The sequence below is a fragment of the Atractosteus spatula genome, chromosome 8 (assembly GCF_055471065.1).
Source record: "Atractosteus spatula isolate fAtrSpa1 chromosome 8, fAtrSpa1.hap1, whole genome shotgun sequence".
In the NCBI taxonomy this organism is placed as follows: domain Eukaryota; kingdom Metazoa; phylum Chordata; class Actinopteri; order Semionotiformes; family Lepisosteidae; genus Atractosteus; species Atractosteus spatula.
In genome coordinates this window covers 16,533,719-16,557,370 of record NC_142713.1, presented here as the reverse complement: position 1 = coordinate 16,557,370, position 23,652 = coordinate 16,533,719, and the positions used below count along the sequence as shown (strand labels likewise).

At 36.9% G+C, this 23,652-nt stretch overlaps 2 protein-coding genes across 2 annotated transcripts in view; one reads left to right on the top strand and one right to left on the bottom strand.

The window, feature by feature from the left end:
* Positions 1 to 2,896, top strand: part of b4galnt3b (beta-1,4-N-acetyl-galactosaminyltransferase 3b) — an 88,262-nt gene extending 85,366 nt beyond the window's left edge. The window contains exons 18-19 of the mRNA XM_088924206.1: positions 2,063 to 2,189; positions 2,339 to 2,896. Of these exons, the coding sequence (XP_088780332.1) occupies positions 2,063 to 2,189; positions 2,339 to 2,447 (236 nt within the window). The 3' untranslated portion in view covers positions 2,448 to 2,896. The remainder of the gene's footprint in view (positions 1 to 2,062; positions 2,190 to 2,338) is intronic.
* A 9,438-nt stretch (positions 2,897 to 12,334) lies between these two features.
* Positions 12,335 to 20,813, bottom strand: LOC148829217 (toll-like receptor 1). Its single transcript, XM_088924304.1, has 2 exons — positions 20,533 to 20,813; positions 12,335 to 18,641 (listed from the first exon to the last, which is right to left on the bottom strand). Exon 2 carries the CDS (start codon positions 18,638 to 18,640, stop codon positions 16,175 to 16,177), a length of 2,466 nt encoding a protein of 821 aa, XP_088780430.1. The 5' UTR covers position 18,641; positions 20,533 to 20,813; the 3' UTR covers positions 12,335 to 16,174.
* Between the last annotated feature and the right edge of the window lie 2,839 nt (positions 20,814 to 23,652).

The window sequence follows — 23,652 nt, the reverse complement described above, 5'->3', positions numbered from 1 at the left end:
ATGATTGGTAAAGGCCAATGGGAAATTTGGCCAGGACGCCGGAGTCACACCCCTACTATTTTCGAGAAACACCCTGGGATTTTTAATGACCACAGAGAGTCAGTACCTTAGTTTTACGTCTCATCCAAAGGACGGCGCTTATTTACAGTATAGTGTCCCCGTCACTATACTGGGGCATTAGGACCCACCTGGGCCACAGGGTGAGCGCCCCCTGCTGGCCTCACTAACACCTTTTCCAGCAGCAACCTTAGTTTTTCCCAGGAGGTCTCCCATCCAGGTACTGACCAGGCTCACACCTGCTTAGCTTTAGTGGGCTGCCAGTTGTGAGTTGCAGGGTGATATGGCTGCTGGCAATATAATGCTCGAATAATCATCATAATCATCCTAATGTAATTTAGAATAACAATGTTATAGAAAAGCGATTGCTGCTCTGGAATCAGTTCAGAGAAGAACAACCAGATAAATTCTTAGTCTATGCTGACATTTTGAAGGAACTGATTCTTTTTTGTCTTGAACAAAGTCAACCCCGCAGATCTCTTCAGAATGAACAGTGAAATATGAACCAGATTACTCCCCTAGAATGTATGTGGAAGGGCTTTGAAAACCGAGAACAGAGGAGCGTGGGGTATAGAACAAGCTACCCTGCTATGTTGTTGAAATTCCCTGACTTGGTTCAGGAATTGACTGAATGAGATCCTGGGATATAAAACCTTTATATTTCAAGCATGAATCAGGAGTAGCACCTATCAACACATTTTTGTGGGACCAGTTGAACCTTGCTGGGCAGAGTGGAGTAGTCAGTTCTGCTTCCCAAAAGGGCAGTGTTAATACAATATGATTAGGATTTTAATCTGCTTCCTTTAATGCAAAAAGTGTGTTTTTAGTGTTGGAGTGCCAAAAATGAACAACAGAATATGGAATGAATTGTAATATATATTTTGGGTTGCACAAAAGAGAATCCTTTCATGATAACACGTCTTGGCAATTAAATTGCTAAATAAACCAAAGTAAAGAAGGATTTTATTAACTGATCCTGTTTTTTAGCACAGACCTGAGTCTGTATACTGATTCTGTGTTGCTGTTCCTCCAGAAGTGTTTTGCCAGGCTGTTTAACTAGAAAGTAGCCTCTACAGTTTGTCTGTGGGACATGAATACTACAGAATCCTCCTTAAACTGTAGCACATTCGTGCTTTAGCTGATTCATTTTTGACGTATTGAAAGGTATTTTTGAAGATATTTTTACTTAGCTCCTTGACGTGAAAATTAAATACAGCTACAAAAGAAGCAGACCCCATACTCCTTTGAGGAATAATTTAAAAACTTGAACATTGATTTGTAAAATTTTTCAGATGTGTCATTTTTATGTTGCATCTGAAGCATACAACTGTAGAAGGTGTAGAAACATTAAAATGTCAGAGTCCGGGTGTTGGTGAAAGAAGAGCTGTTTATTTGTATGCATACGGGAGATCAGCTTGAAAAAGCTAGTCTCTCCGAAAGATGTTGCTCAGTGCTTTTTATACATAGTAACAGACAAACTTCCTACCTTTAACATAGATTACCTAATCCCTGAAACGAACCATTAGTTCTTAGTCAAGCTTGGATAACAGACAACAACTCCTTATTGAGACTTTCGTTATTGCTTACATTTGCAAAACAAGACATTCTACTTCCCTTTTTACTTTAAGACTTTAGCTGTAGTTTTCCACTGACCTATAGGTGTCCCCTGGTATGCTTCCATTTGCCAATGTTATAAGCAGATAGAAAACTAAAAGATAAGCAGTTTGTTAGTTTTTATAAAATGTATAACATTCCCTCAAAGGCAACATCCCTTCATTTCTGTTTAAATTCTGGGCAATACATATAGTAACTTCAGTAAGATCACTTTAGTCAAATTGTACTGAAGTCAGACCTATTAAGCGAACCTAGGAAATTTATGCCTCAAAAAAGTAATTCTAACTACTTTACAACGTTTTCCTGCAAAAATATTATTGATTTTAATTTCTGCCTTTAAATAAGCATAGTGAAAAGACAGCCCACTCAGTTGTTCTTGTCTGTCTGATAGGCTTTTGGGAGGTAAATGGCTTTGGACTGCTGGGAATTTACAAGTCTGACTTGGATGCTGCTGGTGGGATGAACACCCTGGAATTTCGGGACCGCTGGGGCGGAGAAGATTGGGAGCTGCTGGACAGGTAAATAAGAATAAATGTTATTCACGTTACTATCGGGTTAAGTACAAGATACATTTGTAACACACTGTATATGATATACTTGAATTAAATGTACTGTATTAATATACATTAACACTTAACTGTTATCTTTCCTCTGTTTTTTCTTATAGGATTTTACAAGCTGGACTTGAAGTTGAACGCATATACCTCAGGAATTTCTTACACCACTATCACTCCAAGCGTGGAATGTGGAACAGACGGCTCTTCAGGTCCACGTAGCGCCACCACTGAGGTGCCCTTGGCTTGTCTGGCTCAGGCACTTTAATTCTACTGGAATGCTGTCACTCCAGTAGTGAGAGGTGGGGTCAGAATGGAGGAACTCCTGGCCAAGTGTGTCAGGATCAGGCCAAGGTTACTTGCTCTTGGTCTTTGAGGTTTTCTTTCCAGGATGTCAGGAGATTAATTTATGAGACAATAGTACATGAACAGGACTTGGATGTTTGGGGGAAATTATATTTAATATATTCCAAAAAAAGAATATATTATTACAGTATGTGACACTACTGAAAATAAACAAATGATTTTTATGTGAATGTTTTGATATTTGAAGAACTTTATTTTGCCTTTATAAGGGGGGGGAGGCAAAGTTATTTTTTTATAACATTTTTTCTGGTTTGAGTGAACAATTGTGACTTTTTAGTCATTAAAATTAAATTATATTTAAGATGGGTTGTTGATGTTGATGTGTATTCTATATAAAGAAGAAAAATGAGTGAATAATTGCTAAGAACGTAATCTGCCATTCTTTTTGAGTAGTAGACTGTAGTTCTCTTTATCATCAGTAGGGAACTCTGTTCAGTGGGCTAAGATTGTGTGGAAAGATTAAAGAACGCGTGACTATAAGACATGTGGAGCAACTTGAGTAATAAAGCAAGTTAAAAGTACAATTTAGCTTAAGCAGGCAGGTTAGTTCTGTTCAGTAAAGCACAATAAAGAATTATTTAAATTGTAATTGCCTTCTGCAATTAAAATGTTTAAATTTGTATGATCTAACTCTGAGATATCTTTTGGTTCAGTCCTATGTATTCAGTTTTCATGTTTCTGGGTTGGTTTCTAAATCTGTCTAGCAAAGCCTCTGAAGTGCCTAGTCAAGATTTATACATCCTTTTTTAGCTTATACTTTTATTTTGGAAATCATCTCTGATATTGCCTAATCCATTCAGAATAATCATGATGAACAATGATAATTGTCATGTATTCATCCTAAACAGTGCAGAGAAAAAGTTTGCGAACTACTAAGTATGGATTTTGCAATTTCATACCATGATACCCTTGTTTAATCAAAACCAGCTAACATCAGATCAACATAATGGCTAGAAAGTTTGATTTTGATCTTCATTCCATAAAGTAGTGGAAACATGTCATGCCATGATTTAAATTGATTTCAGAGGACCTCCGAAAAAATACTTGATGCTCGTCATACTGAAAAGGGTAATAAAGCAATATGTAACCAAAAGGAAAATATTCAAGACCATAGTGACACAACTCCAGAAAATAATATGAGGAACAGTGAGAATTACCATGTATTCATCCTATACAGTGCAGAGAAAAAGTTTGTGAACTACTAATTATGGACATTACAATTTTCATTCCAAAAAGTAGTGGGAACATGTCATGCCATAATTTAGTGATAACAAATCTTTGCTCTACAGAGAGAACTTTGCTGCCTCTCTCAGGTTTACCAAAGAGCACGTGGATTATTCTAGCCGTCTGCTGATGCAGAGTTGAAAGTGGGTCCCACAGCAAGATAAAGATCCTAAACATACTCACAGATCTGCTACTGAATTGCTGATAAAGAAGAAATTTTGTTTTTTGGATTAGCTAAGTCAACGTTTGAAACCAAACCATGTTGAAGTGATATGGCAGGCTCTAAATAAGAGGTGTTCTTGTAAGAAAAATCCTGACAGATCAATGACTTGCAACAGTAAGGAAGAAGGGGCCAAAATTCCTTAGAGATGAAGCAAGAAATTGATCATCTTTTAAAAGGAGCATCTAGTTGAAGTAATTGCCACTCATGGAGATGCCACCAGTTACTAAATGTAAGGGTTTACATATCTATTCACATGAGGATATTTACTGTTGGATCATATTGTGAATTAAATCGATAGCACTAAGACCAGATTTATTTGAAATATTTAGTCAGGTTGTTTTAATATGTACTAAAGACTTTCATGAAGATGTAGTTATGTCTTACGTGTAAAATTTTCAAGAAGACGGTCCAGCCTAGGAAGTTGACACTTTTCTCTGCACTATCTTTCTCTTTCTTAGCATCAAGAGACACTACTGTATGGAGCAATATTTTCTGCAAGTTCTATTTGGAACAGACCTCTACAGTTCCTTACTTGACAGCGATATGTTTTCCATTTTAAAATAGTTAACTAGAGGTCTCAGCTATGACATGCTAGAAGGTTTGAGTGCTAGACAAAATGTAAATGAGCTGTTTTAAAAAATGTAGTATTTTAACAAACACCATTTTAGCTTAGCAAAGGGAATATGTATTGGAGATATGGAGTACCAATACTTAAGTCTGTATTTGTGGTAACACAGATGAGCATGTTAATCATTAAAGACAACTCAGTCCTTTAAAAAATGCTTATAGTACAGAAAATGATGTCTTTTGACAGTAATGATGCATTCTTTTAAATACTTAAGGTCTGGCAAACAGTCACTTCCATTTCCCGCCTTTGAAACAGGCTGAAATTCATAAGCAGACTTTCTACATATTCTGCATTTCTACATTTTAACATATTCTTCTTCAAACAAGCTAGTCTATTTTTAGATTATCTGAAAAGCACTTAAGCCTTTTCATTTTTCCTCTCTTATTACATTTTAGATTAGCTCTGAAGGGCCTCCCAGGTGACTCAGAGTGTAGGTAATGTTCTGAGGACAGGTTCAAGCGTGAGACAGCTCAATGGAAAGGGTGTGGTTAATTCCCTAGGGCTTTCTCACCTCTAAGGGACATTGCAACCCCTGTGGGCTCAAGGATGTCAGCAGGCATGTGGTGGTTTCTGTGAGGGATGCACCTCACCTTCAGACAGTGCTGAGCCTCTGATGTGGGACTTCCTTGCCTGTGTTGTGTTAAAAGTTCAATGGCTCTTTGGGGGAGTCTGCCTACACTTCCTAAGTCTCCTCTGAGTGAGGTTTCAGGGTTCTTAGCTGTGAGCTGAGATAAGAAAAACACATATTCCAAAGTGGCTATTCCAAATTGTATGGGAGTAAAAGAAAATATATTATTTTGCAGTATTGGTACTTTTGGTGTCATCCATATGCCCAAATCACTATGATAATCAAGCAGAACCTGTTGTACTTTGTTGGAATACATCTCCCTTCATTTTTGTAAATCTATTTAAGTAATTCCTCTTAAAGACATCTCTTCCAATGGAGTCTGCTATCACAAAGCTGTTTGTTCCTGGCAATGGCGGCTGGAACCTGATGACTATCCTGGGGACACAGGATGGAAGGCTGGATTTCACCCCGGAAGACACACCAATGCATTACCAGGCAAGCACACGGGAACAATTTATAGACCCCAAGTAACCCAGACCGGCAGATGGAAGGTGTGAGCGCCTGCAGAAAAGCCAAACGAACATTTGAAGAATGAACAAACTACAAACAGCAGGCCCTCCAGCCTGGAATTGAATTGAAGACCCATAAGCTCTGAGGCAGCAGCTCTCATTGCCCCTGCCATTGTGCCACCCTCCACTGGAATAATTATGGGCTATTTTATTTGGTGTTAAAATCTTGTGTTAAAATATTCTTTGATCTCTGTAAAACAGTTCATTTCAACTTGTATTGCTGCATATACCGTACATTAAGCTGGTGGACAATAGTTCTTAAACAGTCTATATTAAGGATGGGGGGGAATCATCCTTATTGAATTTGTTCTCGCTGTGAAATTGGATTCAGTTTGTGAGATTTGTTTACCAGACAAGTATTTATTTTTATAAAGTCATGTGATAATAAAATATCTGAATGTTTAAAAATGGAAAAAAACAGATTACTCATTAATATTTAATCCAGCACACGGAAGATCCAAGTAGTATTGTTAAAGGGACAGTGAACACTACATCAAGACTTCAAATATTAATCATAACCATTCTGTTGGTTTATTAGTATTAGTATCTTGGGTTCGCTTTAGAGCTGCTGTTTTCAAACCTGGGTCCTGGGCAGTGGCTGTCTCTTGTTTTTTGTTCTGCTTATAAACACAGGCTTTCTTTGTGGGGTATTTTAAATTTACCTTTGTGATTTTTAATTAACTGTAATCTGCCAGTATCAGAACGCATTTCTTTCATTTGTGTTTTCTGAAATATAACCAGTTGAACCTCTGCAGGAGGAACAAAATAGTGTAATATGGGATACACTGTCATTCCTGCCTGTGTCTCATGTCAGACCTTTTTTCAACCTTTAATCATCATTAATTTAAGATCATGTAACCAACAATATTTAAGTGAAAAACAAATGGGTAATTTTTAGGAAAAGTAATAACTGTGGTGTCATCAGCGAACGTAACGTGGTTGCTGCTGTAAATGGCTGTACAGTCATAGGTGAACAAGGAGTACAGCCCAGTGCCACATGTTACCTTGGTCTTCTTGGGCAGTGACACAATTGTACTTTTCTTGAAGCACCTTGGTATGACTGGCAGGGATAGAGAGAAGTCTCTATATACAGTACAGGAGATAACTGGCCAAAACAGGTTTTAAGAACATGAGGGGGAACACCATCTGGGCCAGCTGCTTTGTGGGATTTCAGTGTCATAAAGGCTCTACGCATCTTATGTTTAAAGAGCTGTAATACAACGTTCCCTAGTTCGGTGGGATTTTTTATATCAGACTCTGTGTTCTTAGCCTCAAAGTGGGTGTAGAAGGTGTTCAGCTCATCTGGTAGTGATGCATCAGCAGAGGAAATACCGCTACTGTTTACCACTGTGGTAAACGTTTATGAGTAGTTGCTTGCCCATACCACATTTCTTTAGGTGCTGCAGAAAGTGGAGGTGCTGTTGTGCTTTTTTTCTGTGACAGGCTTCCATGTGCGAGACCAAGCCAAGTTGGCATACCTGGAATCTGAAGCAGCTGGCAGGTTCCACTGTTTTGCCCTCAGTACTGATTTGGGCGTGATTCCCTCTGGGTCTCCTGAAGTCCACAATGAATTCTTTTGTCGTGTTGACATTCAGGGCCAGATTGTTGTCATGGCATCACCTTTATAGTTCATGATAGCTGGCAAGCCTTGTCACATGGGCCTTGAGTCAGTACCCCCAAGCTACTTTTCTAATTTGTCTTTGTATTCCTGTTTTGCCAGTTTTGCTGGCTTTCTATAGATCACCTTGATTTTTTTGTACAGTCCTCCATCTGATTGAAAGGAAGCAGATGGCGCTTTTAAGTTTACTGCAGATGTCTTTGTTCACTGTCCACTGTTTCTGATTGGAGAATTTCCTGTAGGAACACATCTGTCCTCACAGTAACTGATGTAGGATGTGACCCTCTCTGTGGAAGAATCTTTGAAAGTACTCCACAATCAGTCATTTCAAAACAGCCTGTAAGTTTGTGCTTGGCAGCATCTGATCAGTGCTGCACGGTCTTTACTGCAGGTGGCATGCTCTTTAGCTGCTGTTTATAAACAAGATGAAGGGGCATGGAGGTGTGGTCAAACTTTCCAAAGTGCGGACATGACATGGAGCAGGATGCCCACATAATGGTGGGTAGTAGTGATACATGGTATTGTTGCCTCAAGTGGCAACAGAGAAGCATTGAAAGTACTTTGGTAGTACTATTTTAAGATTACAGTAATTACATTCACTCGCCATAAGAGACAGCTTCCAGATGCGCGTTTTCATATTTACTGATGATGCTGTACAGCTTGCCGAGTGCCACTTCAGCATGAGAATGCGGGTGAATGTACAGAGCGGTCACAATAACAGTCGAGAATTACCTTGGTAGTGAGGTATTCCAGATTAGAGGAGCAACATCTTTAGAGAATTTCTACATCAGTGCACCAACGATTATTAATCCAGTGCGTTATACAGGAATGTTTGGTTTTAGCCCTGTTTTAAGTGAAAAGGAAGATGCAGCAGTCTGTCATGTTGCGCCGGGTGTTGATCTGACGGTAAAGTTCATCAGTCTTACTGTCAAGCGATTGCAGGTTTGCAAGCAGGATGCTGGGGTGCAGGGACTAACAGGTGCGCTGCCAGAGACATGCTAACATGCCACGTCTCTTACCCCTTATCCACTTGCGTTCATGTCCCTGTTAGCTCTGGTCTTGTGAAGAAAAGCTGTCTGTCTACTTGCATTTCAACTGAAATCAGATTTGAAGCAGAGTGTTTGACAATCATAAGTGATGGCTGCACACATATTTTTTACAGATAGTACTGGACATGACACAGAAATAAACAACATAAAAGAGAGAGCTACACATGAGATGTCGCCACCTTTTTTCACTTTTCTCCTAATTCTGCTCTTGCAAGGTCAAAAATGTTATATGTAATTATGTATCTTGCCCAGATTAATTTATCATTTTCCAAGCACATTTCACTTTGACATTCATAATAGCATTTTTTAACAATCCTGTTTATGTAAGACATCTGGTTTTTGCCACAGATGAACAGGAAGTGATGGCTCCTCCCCCACGGAATGTAAAACATGCTGTTGTAAACACGTGCAACACACCCATACTGGGATAACCGCTCCATCAAAAAACGTTACAGGCATGGTCACCCTGGAGGGTGATGTGTTAGTGTCTTCTCTGTTCTGTGCTTCATATTGTGTTAAATGTGTTTTTCTGCATCAAAGCAACACCTCATTCAGCACAGTATGACCTGTAACACCTGACCTGGTATTTTTATGCTATGTAGCTTTTCTCTTCACAAAGTCCTGATGAATGTTCAACTACTTTTGGACCTTGTGTCCACTACAAGGAAAATGCAGCTTGTACTTACTTGCTGTGCATGTTGAGCTATGAATTTGGAAAAACAGTTTTGTTTCTTCATTATTTGATTTGATTGATATTATTTATGATGAGCTCATATTTTTGAATTTTTATAAACTTTTTTCTGTTGAACCCTTATGATAAAACATAAGACATATTTTCTCCATAGTTTCTTTTTGTATTAACAGTCCTATTCCTTATTTAGATACCTGCATTTTATGTAGGCTTTTAACAGCCTCTAGATTTCTAGTGTTATGCCGTGTAAAGCAAAATCCAAATTGGTATTTTGCTCTACAAGATTTGTAAAGAAATTGCACTTGGATTATTTCCATTTAATAGAGTTCAATTTTGAATTATTGCCAAAATCTTGTCTTTCTATGATTAGAAAACCATTTAGACAAGGGGGTTGGGTTCGTTGTTTCGATTTTATGTATATTCCCTAGTTTTTGACTGCTTAATGTCCTGTTGATGGTTTGCCTTTCTTTCATTTAATTAACTTTGATCTTTTCTGCATGAAAGCTTTGATGTTACAGGTTTTGAATTAATGCTTATGCTATGGAAAGGAAGTGGTAGTATTTTAAGGGGGGTGGTTCTGTGGAAAATGACAAATTAGATAAAGATGATTTTTTCTACTCTCCTACTGACTCTATATGAATTGTATCCCCTGACTAATAACTGAAACAGAGCTGCTGTTTAGAAGAGCTAACCACCATGATGTGTTTCCTGTAGGACAGGAGTTCCTTGTGTAAATGTCCAGATGTTGTTGCACTTAAATACCAGACTAGCATTTATATGAATTGTTCTGTATTTCTCCTTTACTCAACCGGAGTTAGTTAGTGGAGCTGGAACAGAATGTCCCCAAACCTTTTTATTAACCAGAATTCTTATTTATGTGGCTAAAAGGAGATCTCCCCTTCCTTGTTTACAAAAACAACTTCCTCCTTCATAAAGAAAGGAATTTTACGAAGCAATTGGTATACCATGCTAACTCCAAAAAGACACATGTGTCAAAAGACATCATAACAAACTCCTTAATTTTTTACTGTTACCTATTTTGTATCCCAGCTGTTTTCTGTTTTTTGTACAGTAGAGTATTCAACATTTATTGAAAGATATTTACTAAAGCATTGTAGAAACCCATTTTGAATTTCAGATCTGCTTGACATGATCATATTAAATGAAACAATGTAAGAAACAGACTGATGATAATCCAAAGTTAAGACAGTTTAGCTGAAAACAATCATGAGTTTTTTTGAGAGTCCATAGTAAGAGACTGAATCACATGACTGGACTTCATTGTAAATGAAAACGGACAGGTATCCGGGCAGATAATTGTTGTAAATTGTGTGGTATGAACTGAAAGTAAAAATAGAACTGAGGTGAAAAAAGGCGATCATATTTCACACGACTCATAAGTCAACATTAGCATTCTATACACAAATCTGATTTTCAAAGTAGCATTATGTGTATTGGTGCTACTAAGACATAATTGCTGCTCCATGTCGCCTACTGTACTATAAAGCTATAATGTGGATATTGCGATGAGCAACACAATAACACTCCAGCACAGAGATGTTTAATACACTTGCCTGTTGCTTTTGGTTTTGAAAAAGACCAAAGTACTGTATTGCAGTAGACAGCTTTATGGTTCGATATAGTTATTTTCTAAGGAAAAGCATTGTAAATTGTTTAATGAGTGGTTCAGTTGTTCCCACGTTGTTTTGGCTTGCATTTGTCATCACATCTTTCAACTTTTGTCTAAGAGTTTATTTTTTAACTTTTTCCCATTTGTGCTTCAGGACACGGCAGTTGTATACCAGCTTTGAGGATATGTAATTATGATTTCTGTGAAATTGGTGTACTGTATTTGTAACTTTTTTTGGTTAAAATAAAATTATTAAAGCAATAGAGTTACTTATTCTGTTAGAAATGTAATCAAATGTGCTACATGTCTCCAAAGGTCTGTGCTTTCCAATTTCACTTCACAGGTAAGTATTAAAATGTAGTTTTTTAATCCGTCCATCCATTTTCTAATCTCTTTTTTCTATATTTTGTTGCAGGGGAGCTTGAACCTATCCCAGCAAACAGTGGGTGCAAGACGGGATACACCCATAGGCTGCCGGTCAATTGCAGGACACATACAGACACAAACATGTTCATGACACATGTTCATTTACAGAATCCAATTAACATTCCAGTGCGTCTTGTTGGACTGTGGGAGGAACCCAGAGCATCCGGACATGAGGAGAAAATAATAATTCCTTACACTTAAATAGCGCTTTTCTGGGCACTGTACTCAAAGCACTTTACAGGTAATGAAAACTCCCCTCCACCACCACCAATGTGCAGCATCCACCTAGATGATGCGACAGCAGCCATAATGCACCAGAACACACACTACATATCAGGTATCAGTGGGGAGGAGAACAGAGTGATGAGCCCATTTCAAACATGATTATTTGGAGGCCATGATTGATAAAAGCCAATGGGAAATATGGCCAGGACAACAGGGTACACTCCTACTCTTCTAGAGAAACGCCCTGGGATTTTTAATGACCATAGAGAGTTAGGAGCTCAGTTTTACATCTCATCCAAAGGACAGTGCCCATCACAGACCGCAGGGTGAATGCACCATACTGGCCCCAATAATGCCTCTTCCAGCATCAATTAATATGTCGATGGTGATTTAGCTACGTACTGACATACAGTAACACAGTAACACACTGGTGATGCACTTTACCTTAGTTATGTGCTTTTAGTTATGTACAGTCGATGACCTCATTAGGTTTTTTCACATTTTAGGGTTATTCTTGGTACTTTCTTAGTCCTAAACCATCTTCCAAACCATTACTTTCTATACTGTATTTCATTCAAGCTTTGAGGAACTACTTAAACAAACCTCCTCTAACACAAACTGTTCTGCCTATAGCTCCAGTACTCACTGAGAAGTTGAGGATCATGTGGTATCACTTAAAATTTTATAAAAATTACCAGAACTTGCCTGTTTCTCAATTTATTCCATGAGCACATATATGATTTCAATATTACACATTTTGTTTCTCCCCTGCTTTTGTCTAGTCATCTTATCCTGAATTGAAAATATTTATCAATATAATCATACAACAGTAAATTGAACCAAAATAATTTATTCCAAAGATATTTTAAACAGGAGAAAACCTGGGTTTCAATTTAGTTTTAATTTTATTTAAAAATTCAGCAGGCTTTGCATTTCATAGTTGGTATTTTGTACAATTCATGTGGACAGTTTTGAAATTCTGTAGAAATGTTTTGTACAAAAGAATCACCTGTGTAATAAGTTGCTAACACAAAGGAAGTGTTCTCAATAATATGTCATGTGACTACAAAAAAGGGTTTGTGTTTGTGTCAATTATGACCCTGATATGGCAGAAGTATTCAGATCCTTCATACAGTGTCCCATTTTGTGAAATGAAAATATTATGCATACACATTTTTTATATATTTTATTCAAAACCTGAATGCTCAAGCTGAAGACTTCTAAGGGTAAGATGAGATAGTCAATTTAATAAGAACAAAAGAAAAATATGAAATTTGTTGATTGTACAAGTATTCAGATGCATGCTGTCAATATTTGGTACACAGCTGCAAGTCTATTTGGGTACGTCTCTACAGACCTTGCATTTGATTTGTATTATTTCTGCCCATTCTCGAAGGTCTCAAGATGTTCAGCATCATTGATTGACATCAATGTTCAAGTGTTTCCACAGATGCATGTCATGTCAGGACAGACTGGGTCCCTCAAGGACATTCCCTTTTCTAGTGTAGCTTGGCTTTCTGCTTGATTGTTTTCCTACTAAAAGGTGGATTTTTATGTCTGAAGTAGATTTTCCCCTAAAAATTGCCACTAATTTGCTCCGTCTACTGTTTGTTCCCATCAGTCTAGACAAGCTTCCTAGTCCCTGCTGATGAGAATCTGAATTGTTACATAATTCTTCCACCGGCATGCTAGACAGTAGGGATGTTGTTAACTGAGTGATGCACTAGGCTGGAGTTGCATCTAATATAACACTTTGACCACAAAGGTTGTGTAAGGTTCTGAATGCTTTTGCATGTACTGTTTATTGGATTCTAAAATGTTTCATTTCGAGCATTGCACTAAAATGTTACAAGTTAAATTTTTAAGTTCTTTTGGGCAAAACAACTGCAGCATTCAATTTGAGAGATGTGTACAGTATAATTGAGTAAAATAAATGTAACATTCTCAAAGATGGCATTTACAAAGACAATTGAGACTACCAAGAATTCTGGCTTATCTGAAATCACCAGTAATTTTTACAGGCACCAGGCTCCTGCAAATTAACATAGGAATTTATTAAAATAAAGCTGTCAATTCTGAGTTATTTGAAACAAAAAAAAAGGTTTTTATTGCTTTCCAGGAAACTAACTTTTATGTATACGGTATAATGTATAATCATGGTATTCTACAGAAATAGTCATCAGATCTTTAATCTTTGCTTGAGAGATAGAGGGCTTAAAGGGGAACTGCAATGCTATTTTTATATTTTTGGGTTATAAAGAATCAACATTGACAAGTGCATTTCAAACCACAATGAAAATACAAAGTACATTGTAACATGTTAAAACTCCAATTTTCATCACAAAATAGATGTAATTTCCATGTACGCTTAGCACCGTATTGCTGTTATTGTCTGTGATTCAGAACAAGGCAACAAAACTTCCAGTGACGTAAAAACTGACCTGTGTTCATAACTGTTCTTAGTCATGTAAACTCCTAACCAAAGAAAATTAATACATATAAGATCACTTTATTAGCCAGTTTGTCTTTTCTCATACCTCAGATTGCTCTCCATGAGACACACAGACAGGGAAAGAAGCTTGGGGTTCAGAGCACAAGATCAGCCATTTATATGGCATCCCTGGAACAGCTGGGGTTAAGAGCCTTGCTCAGGGGCCCAACAGAGTAGGATTCCTCTGCCAGCCGCTGGATTTAAACCGGTAACCTTCCAGCCACAGGTGCAGATCCTTAGCCACAGTGCCACCGCTCCACCACTATCTCAATAAAACACATGCTTTAGAACAAGCTAATTTTGCTACTTTATAATGTTATGAAACCAATGTACAAGGTGACGTGTCTTTGGACACATTATCATGACTGCCGATTTGAATGAGTGCTGTTGAATTCAACATACAGTAACAACTTTGAGACAGTTTTATCAACAGATACTACATACTTGTTAACCCTGCATGCAGATCATGTTGAAACACCTGCTGAATCTCGTCAAGTAGTTTTTAAATGGGAACCAACATTAGTGCGAATGCTTATTACCCATCTCTCAGCTTGTTGAAAATCCCTAGAAAATCTAAAAAAGCATTAACATTGCTTGGAGACCAAACAGCTTTACTTACAGTGATTAGGGACCGGACGGACTGTTTTTACTTCACAATTCACGAGAACTCTCTCTCTTGCCCATGGAGAGGCCATCAGCTTGCAACAACGTGGCGACAATACAGTTCTTTCTCAAACTTCACAACCTTGTGCTTAATTCATAATTTGTAAAATATTGAAATACCGTCAGTGGACTTGTTACCAAGATTTCATACCTGGATTGAGAAATTGGGACTGCAGTTCCCCTTTAATTTTAAGAGGTCTGGAACTTGAAATCCTACATTTTATACATATACCATATTTTATACAGTTTATGTTGTCAACAAAAGTGCTTAGCAGAATAGTAACTTTATAGCTCTTAAATACTTATACTGTACGTGAGAAGATGATTTTTCTTTCCTTACAGAGATTTTTCTTTTCTCAATCTGACAAAACCTGAAGAAACAAGGATGTTTACATTTCTGTTTGCTTTCTGAATATTACATCCACAACCATTTCTGTTTAGCTTAATGTACTGTACAATTAATCTGATGCTGTGACATATACAAATGGCTACATAATGTCACATCATGTCATTTGCCACACTGCTTTATAACATACGCTGTTGCGGGAAGCCGGAGCCTACCTGGTAAGCAACAAACACAAGGCAGGGTACACCCTGGACAGGGCACCAGTCCAACGCAGGGCAAATGCAAGCCAATCATACATGGGGATAATTTGGAGGCCATGGTAAAGGCCAAGGGGGAAATTTGGCCTGGACACTGGGATAACTCCCTGCTCTTATCAAGAAAAGACAAGGGATTGTTAATGACCACTGAGAGTCAGGACCTCAGTTTAACGTCTCATCCGAAAGAGGGCGCTGACTACAGTACAGTGCCCCCGACATTATACCAGGGCATTAGGACCCACACAGACCACAGGGTAGGTCACCCCACTGGTCCCACTAACACCACTTCCAGCAGCAATCGTAGCCTCCCAGGAGGTCTCCCATCCAGGTACTGATCAGGCTCAACCCTGAACTCAACCCTGCTTAGCTTCAGTGGGTAGCCAGTTGAGAGCTGTAGGGTGATATGACTGCTGGCTGGCTGGCTGGCTTGCTAGCTAGCTACATAATGTGCAGGTTATATTGTTATTTATGGTGTATTTTCCAACCAACATTAATAAGCAAAATATATTTTCTCTTTTAATATTCAAGATATAAATGTAATTTATTTCTAATCCACCTGTGAATCATGCCCTGCTACTGTTTTAAAACCTGCAGGCTCTTTGACTAACATTAAAAAGCTACTTAAAATGTTTATCTTGTTTCCATACCTCTCCACCATTTTTATAAGCATTCCTGTTACAGAAGAATCAAGACACAAGCCCTACAAAACAAGGCTTGAGGGAATTGTGAATATAAAACACATTTTAATTAGGCAGTCATTTAAAATAGGAATCATAACAATGCCATGGAAATTTCCTTCATATTTTCCACCCATCAGCTGAATATTTCAACTGTTCTATGAGCATAAAAAAGATAAAAAGAGAGTGATATTCTTATTTCTCATCTCATTTCCTAACCATCTAAATTCCAAACCAATCACATAAAGAAGCCCCCAAAATAAAACAATGTGGTTTAGAAATGTAGCTGCTAAAAAAGTTAATCTGTGTCTGTCAAGAGTGGACATGATTCTGCTATTTCCCTTGCTACCTGTTTCATTACCATCTGTGCATCAGCTGTTTGCAGCATTCCCTTCAGGCTGGCCCAGAAAAACGTCTGTTTCCTCACGTCTTTAGGCCACTCCAGGTAGGTCTGCTTTCTGAGCAGAGCCCTGAGCTTCAGAAACTTCCTCGGAAGGGAGTCTGCAGGAATGGGCTCCAGTAGAATGAAGACCAGGGAGTCCTGTTGGATACTTAGGGCTCGATGCTGGGCAAAGAAGAGCTCGTAATTACACCACTCACTCTGTACAAAATTCTGAGAGAGCACAAACAGTGTCTTGTAGCTACCCTCTACACAGTTAATGATATTATCTATAATCCAGTCCCCTGGCACAAAGTCCCGCTCATGAATGCAAAGTCTGAAGCCTGCGTTCTCCAGATTGGGCACTAGCTGGCTGTCCACCCAGCTGTAATCATTCTGACTGTAGGAGATGAAAGCATGGTACTTGAAAGATGACTTGACCAGTCTTTTTTCTTCCCTGTAGCCTCTGCGTTTCACTTTCATCCATACCCACAACATCTTTAGGTACCAGGCTCCATCACAAACATAGAAAGTAAAGCTCAAGACACCAGTGACGATGAGGACAACAAGCACTGCTATGACAACTTGGAGCCACACCTCACACGTTATCTTGCTTGGTTGATACTGTTCTAATAACTTTCCAACCATTTTGGCTGGGGAGTTACAATAATAGTCAGATGGCCAGCCAGAGAGAAGAGATTTATTAAAAAACGTCATGAACCAGTATGAGTCACAGCTGCAGATAAATGGATTATTTCCTGCTTTAAATTGCTTTAATCTTTGCAGTCGTCTTGCTAATTGTTCACTGACCAAATTAATTTCATTTTGATCCACATGCAGCACCTCCAACTTGGGAGCTCCAAGATGTGGCTGGAGAACACTTATGGTGTTGGAGCTCAAGAAGAGATGTGTTAAGTTGGGCAACTTGGACAATACTTCAGGTTGTAAAGTTGTAATACCTGTCTTAGAAAGACTGAGGCTTCTCAAGTGAGGGGAAAGGTAATTAAAAACAGTGTCACCTAAGTCATTATTACTTAAAATGAGGGTGGTGAGATGGAAAGGCCAGGAACATTGTCCATCAAGTTTAAGGGAATTAAAACTGAGATCCAGTTCTTCTAGAGCTTTCATCTGATGGGTCTTTTCAGAGATAAAAGCAAGGTTTGAGAATTTATTTTTTCTCAAATAAAGCTTCCTTAAAGCTGGAAAGACATTAGTGTAGGAACATCCAGACCACCAAAATCCATTGTCTGTTAAGAGGTTGTTTGACAAATCTAAGACTTCCAGTGATGGTAAAGAAGAGATCAGGTTGCAAGGAGAAATGTTCATACCAGTGCCAGAAAATTTCAGATAAGTCATTTGGGAAAAGTAGGATACATTGATGTGAATATTAGGGTAACTGTACTGATAATGGAGGACATAATCAAATATTAGAGCTCTGAGTTTGTCTGTTCCATTATATCCTGGAATACCATAGAATGTAACACCATCACTTGTGTCTTCATTGTATGTTACGTTGTAAAATCCCAGTACCTCAACAGGAGACTGAAAAATGTATAATAGTAGGTTTGTCAATACTGAACTGTTGAACCAGGTGTCCACAAATGTCAAGTTGCTCAGGTGTGTCATTTTTCTTAACCCCTCAAACTGTTCACTGGATACATTGCAAAACTGGGGCAGAAACTTTATTAATCTTAAACTCTGAACTTGAATTTTATCCAGATCCTGCAGTATATTCTGGAACATTGAAGTCTTTTCACAAAATGTCATATTGAGAGTTATTTGTTGTAGGGACTTAAGATGAGAAAATGAACTCGATTCATAGCTTTGCAATCCAAGACCATCTCCCAAAGTGAGCTGTTTTAAAGGTATGGTGTGCAAAGGGGCAAAATCAGTTATATTTATTGACCTTGCATATGAACTTCCAAGAGTGAGACTAAAGAGTTGCAGAAAATTACTAAATGATGTTCTAAGGGCATAACTTTTATAAAGGTTGTTCGATATGTCAAGAATTCTAAGATGAGGTACAATAAGATCTGGAATGATCTTCAGGGAATTATGGGAGATGTTGAGGATTTGTAACTTGGAGTTTTTCTGAAAAGCTTTTGGTGAGATGTGTTTCAGGCTGTTGTGATTTAACTTTAGGATGCATAGGTTGGGTAAAAGTACCAGGTCTTCACTGCTGAGCATTGAGATCCTGTTGTAAGAGAGGTCCAGGTATTCAGTCTCGTTAGGCAGGCTTGATGGTATTTTAGTAAGATTATGATTGGAGAGATCCACTTTATTGTATCTTGAAATTCTGCACGACTGAATGTTTTCAACAGTCAGCACTTGATTTACTAATGCAAGCAATGAAGAGACAGAAACCAAGAGCAAAAATCCACCCATCCTAAAAATAAAACAAGAATTACCATTAAGAAATATGCATAGTCTTGTTGGTACATAATATGATTTATTATACGATGCAAATTCACACTTTTTCCACAAAATGTCCATGCAATTTTTGCATTTAAAATATATTGCTTGGTTTTTACCATCTAAAATTCTATTGTTTCTTTTGTTCACATTTTAAATATTCAGAAAACATAGAGCCCTTTATAATCTTATTTAAAAAAATGTCTTTAATGACTACACTCATTCTTGTGCACAGGCAAAATGAAATATACATGTACAGTATTCCATTTTAGTTTTATTTATTTGTATTAGTTTTCATCTCTTCAGATTCATTGGCAAAACTACCCCACATAACTAGCCAAGTCTATTAAACAGACTTACATTCCATGTTTTTCAAATGTGCTAAATAGTTCAGAAAGATCAGTGTTATTGTGTTTTCTATGCTGTTAGACAAGTTATGTGTTCTTAGTGTCATTCCTTGTACTGTATATGTAGTAGTAAGGAAAACCACATTCTAATTTTAACTGGGGGTTCCCCTTTGGGTGTCTTTTCTGCTCAAAGGGTTGCACTCTATCGTTCGTTGGTTAATAACAAGATAACTGCATCCTGTTTAATGCATTCAGGTCAAAGGATAAACTTTTATGTGCAAAATACAGTGACTTTGAGATGAGAACAGGCCATCAGAATTGACCTTTTTTTCTTTATGGTGAATGCTTCTATCAAAGCATGAAATGTAGTTTTACAACACGTTCAGAATTTCTCTAAATTCAAAATATAGCCTTTTATTCTATTTCATGCTTTGATCATTTTTGTACAAAAAAGTGTTTATTTGCATCAGTGCAAAACTTGCTTTTAACAATTGCAAATTTGTGTTACAAACATACACATTGCATTCTGCTCTCCAGACTTACAGTAATATGCCTACCTGCTAGGGCTGGTCAGATCAATTACTTTTAAATCATTTATATCTTTTTACACTCTGTGAAATCTCTCTTCAAAATACTCTCCCTTGGTTTTTCTGTAATAAGTTTCTGTATTCTTTTTATGGTGCATACAGTACCTGATGTGGAAACAGTTTTTCTGCATGTGGTCTAATAAAACATTCATTTCTACCCTCTCCTGTATTCTACACTGTTTGCTGTGTATACAAGCATCCAGATTGCCGCTGTATTGCTTCAATGCAGTACTGAGGTACCGGTAATGATAAATCTACTACAATATCTTTTTTTCCTGCACTATTTACATTATTTTCCAGCAACTATATAATGGTGACTAACATGTTTCTTACTAGTGTGGAATATATATGGAATTTAATTTGCAGTTGTTTATAGTTCCATCTTGTATGTAAAATATTCCTGGTAAGTTTATAATGCCATTAAATTTAATTATTTTTCTTCTGCTTACCTAATCTGTTGGTGAACTATTTCTACAGTATACTGTACAGTACGTGCATGTGGAGGTAGGCTGTAAGCAACAGAACCTCTGGGACTTCACAGTGCTTAACCCAGACACTGTTCTTCTTGTCGTCTCTGTTGCATCATTTGTTTTCTCAAATTCAGACATCCATTCCAAATATTTTATATATAAAATAGTTATCTCATTTTGCTCAAGACTGTAGCTAGTAAATTTAATTATTTTTAATATATATTTTACTCTTGAAATTTTAATGTGATTTTTTTTTTATTAAATGTAAGAGTTTTGTATGTCATACACATTTATAACATGCCAATTAACGATTGTTTCCGGAGCTTTATTTCTTCCTCAAAATTAAGTACACTCCTGCCCTGTTTACTATTAACAAATAATGGCATAATAGCAAATAATCTCAATCCAAAAATTTTAGCACTGTATACAGTATGTAGTAGGAATAACACATGTAGTCTTACTTTCATTGAGCTCCTCATCCACAATCTTTGCAGACTTCTTGTATTGTTGAATTATTTGTTCAAAGACTCTCAGTTTATCAAAAAAGTTTCCTCATACTTCAGACTAATCCACTCAGATGCTTCCCACAAGTCTCTAGTAGGAACTATAACTCGTTTCAGTTAATGTATCACATTTCGCAAGTGCGAGAAAGAGCGAGAAAGAAGGGGAAGAGAACTGCTACTCAGAGGAAACTGCTGCAGGATAAGTTAAGACACAAAGCTTGTTAAGATTGTTTTTGACTGACTTAGAGCTGTGAACCTGAAGGTTTCTGAATAGTCTGACTGAATTCTTTCTGCACTTGCTAGCTGCCACTCATGTCGTTTAACCGGTTATTCAAAAAAACATTGTGTAGGTCAGGCAAGGTGTGAACAACTACAATTCATTTTTTTAATTTTGTTTTGTTTCCTCTTATCTAAGGTGTCCTAAAAGTAATCATATTTTTTTTCTTCTGTCCAGCTCATTATCCTGCCTCCTGCCCACCTTGTCGTTAATATGATTTTGCTGTCCTGAAGAAAATGTATTTAAGACAATAATAACAAAGCAAATAAAGCTAGTTTTAATGCTTTATTTCATTAAAGAAATCTAACCAGACAAGATATTTAATTGATAATAATGTTGTAGTTTCTTTAGTAAAGTCATTTGATTTAATATTTACAGGAACACAAATCCTGGGTAACTGTGTCATACTGTATATCATATTGACTGTAATACTCAATTAAGGGAAAAGGTAGTACAAAAAAGTAAGTGTACTCTTGTCTGTGAAATGTGCTATACTTAACAAAGTTGTGACATTGCTAAAAAATTGAGGAAAGTGTTCACAATTTTTTTAATTCTTTGTTGTCGAAAGTGGAATGTTGGAATGTTTAGTGGAAATGATCACTATTGTAAGTTCTCTATCATAGTGAACAAACTATGCACCCAGTTAGAATATTAGCTACTACCATAGAAAGAGTATGCCACAAGGTGAAGTTGTTGTCTATACCTACCAGACATACCTGTTTCTACGTTGTTGTTTATACTGTATATGAGTAATAAATATGTTGCAAGAACTTTTCCACCTTTTATAGTTTGACATTTGTGTTGCAAGTTAGTGTTCTAAACAAGATGTATAAACATCTATGGCATGGACATAACCAAAAAAATCAGCAGATTGTTAGGCTATTAAAAAATAAAAAAACATATTGCAGATTTTTCCACCAACATCATTTTAGTTCAGTAGTTCAGAGTATCTGAATGGAACTTTGTGCCCAGTCGGCTGACAGCTGTCCATTTAACCTTGAATGCCAGACAACACATTTTTATATTGATGCTCTTCAGGATATTCTAGTTTGTAACACATTGCAAGCTTGAAATAATAGAATAATTACTACAATTCCTTAACCTTCTCAAGGTGATTTCTCATAAACATATGGTTAGTTTTTAAAGTGATGAAAACATTGTTATTCTAGATTATGTGTTCTTTTCTTTTAAGTAACCACATTAATAAGCAAAGTGGTTGCATAAGAGACAGTTAGAGAATGTCAGCATTTGGGATCAGTAGACTTGTAAGAATAAAAGCCATTGCAAGAGGAAGCATAATCAGGATTGTGGAAGGGAATGCATTTTTCAGCGTGAGAGTAATCCTAGCCACACTGCATAGATTGCATTTGTAATATATTGTTATAGCTATTCTAAGTGTCTTTTGAAGTGTCTCCCCTTCATTTTCTAGCATCCAGGTTTACAGAGAGAGAGATTGAACCGTAGGTCATATTCTGTTTGCTTAAAAAGGCAGCTTTATCTTTTATTTTGGCCTTTGTAGGTGTTGTGTAAGAATTTGAATGCTTGGTAGCAGTCATGTTTTTTTTTCTGAGTGGTAAAGACATACAGTATGCCACTTGGGCGCCTTTGGTGTAAGTTTGTAAATAGCATACTTGTTTGTTGTATGTTTATGTTGTGTGTTGTTTAGTGTGTGTATTGTCATTGTTAATAAACATTTGTTTAACCCAGTGTGTCTGAATTATTACTCTTTTCACCAAAGCTGTTCCAGAGAAAAAAGAACTCCTATACCTCTAATTATACCAACTGCTCAGGTATATTCTTAGAAAAATCATTTTTAAGTTGGGAATTATGATTATTTATTTCACTTATTGATTAATCTGCTCAGCATAGTTCTGATTTTCTCTGTTTTCATGACCCCCTATTTGTAACAACATATACTGTAGGTAAGTAAAAATTAAAATATACTGTACTACCACTTAATATCCGTAATTAAGTCCAGCCTTCTTCTGGTGGGCTCCACAACTACAATGTTGTGTTTCTTTTCTTCTCTTTTCAGCATGGAATAAACCATTAAACCATTAAATACCTTCATTTAAAGAAATCTTGAATGTATTTCATAATCATTTAATTATAATTCTTGAATTTAGACTGCAGCTCAAAATGTTTGGAATTTTAGTGTAATCTAATTTCAGTGCTCAAGAAGATGTTGCAAGAATTTTAATTATTGCAATATATTGTTTGTATGAAACAGATTTACTGCAAATGAACTGTAATTAGATTTTATATTACTATTCTCAAAAATCAAAAAATATAATGTGCAATAAAAAATATTATTCCAGACCTTTAGTTATTAGCATCTTTTAGTTATATACTGGATTTGTTAAGGAATAAAATAAATTCAGTCATTAAATACAGCCGACAGAACTACTTTAATTTTAGTTTAATTATGGACAAGCACAATTTCCTGTGTTGTATTTAAAGAAAAGGTGGAGCTTCTTGCAGGAATGTTTTCACAGGAGCATAATTAAAGAAAAATGTAATCCTCTAGGATCAGACCTCATCAGATGCCTCCCCTATATAATGTACTTCAGGAAAGTAGTGATCCTTGGTTACTGCTTGGTATTTCATTATGCCTAAAACAGAAATAGTAACATACACATAGATCTTTTCAAGAACCATTATCTTGACATTATTGAGTTACTGTGTCACTTTTACCAATTAATTAATCTGTGGCTAACAAGTGGCTCAACCAGTAAAGGTTATCATTGAGATTAAATGTTGAGTCCTTTGCCCCAGATACTACTAGTTTTAGGTAGCCATGT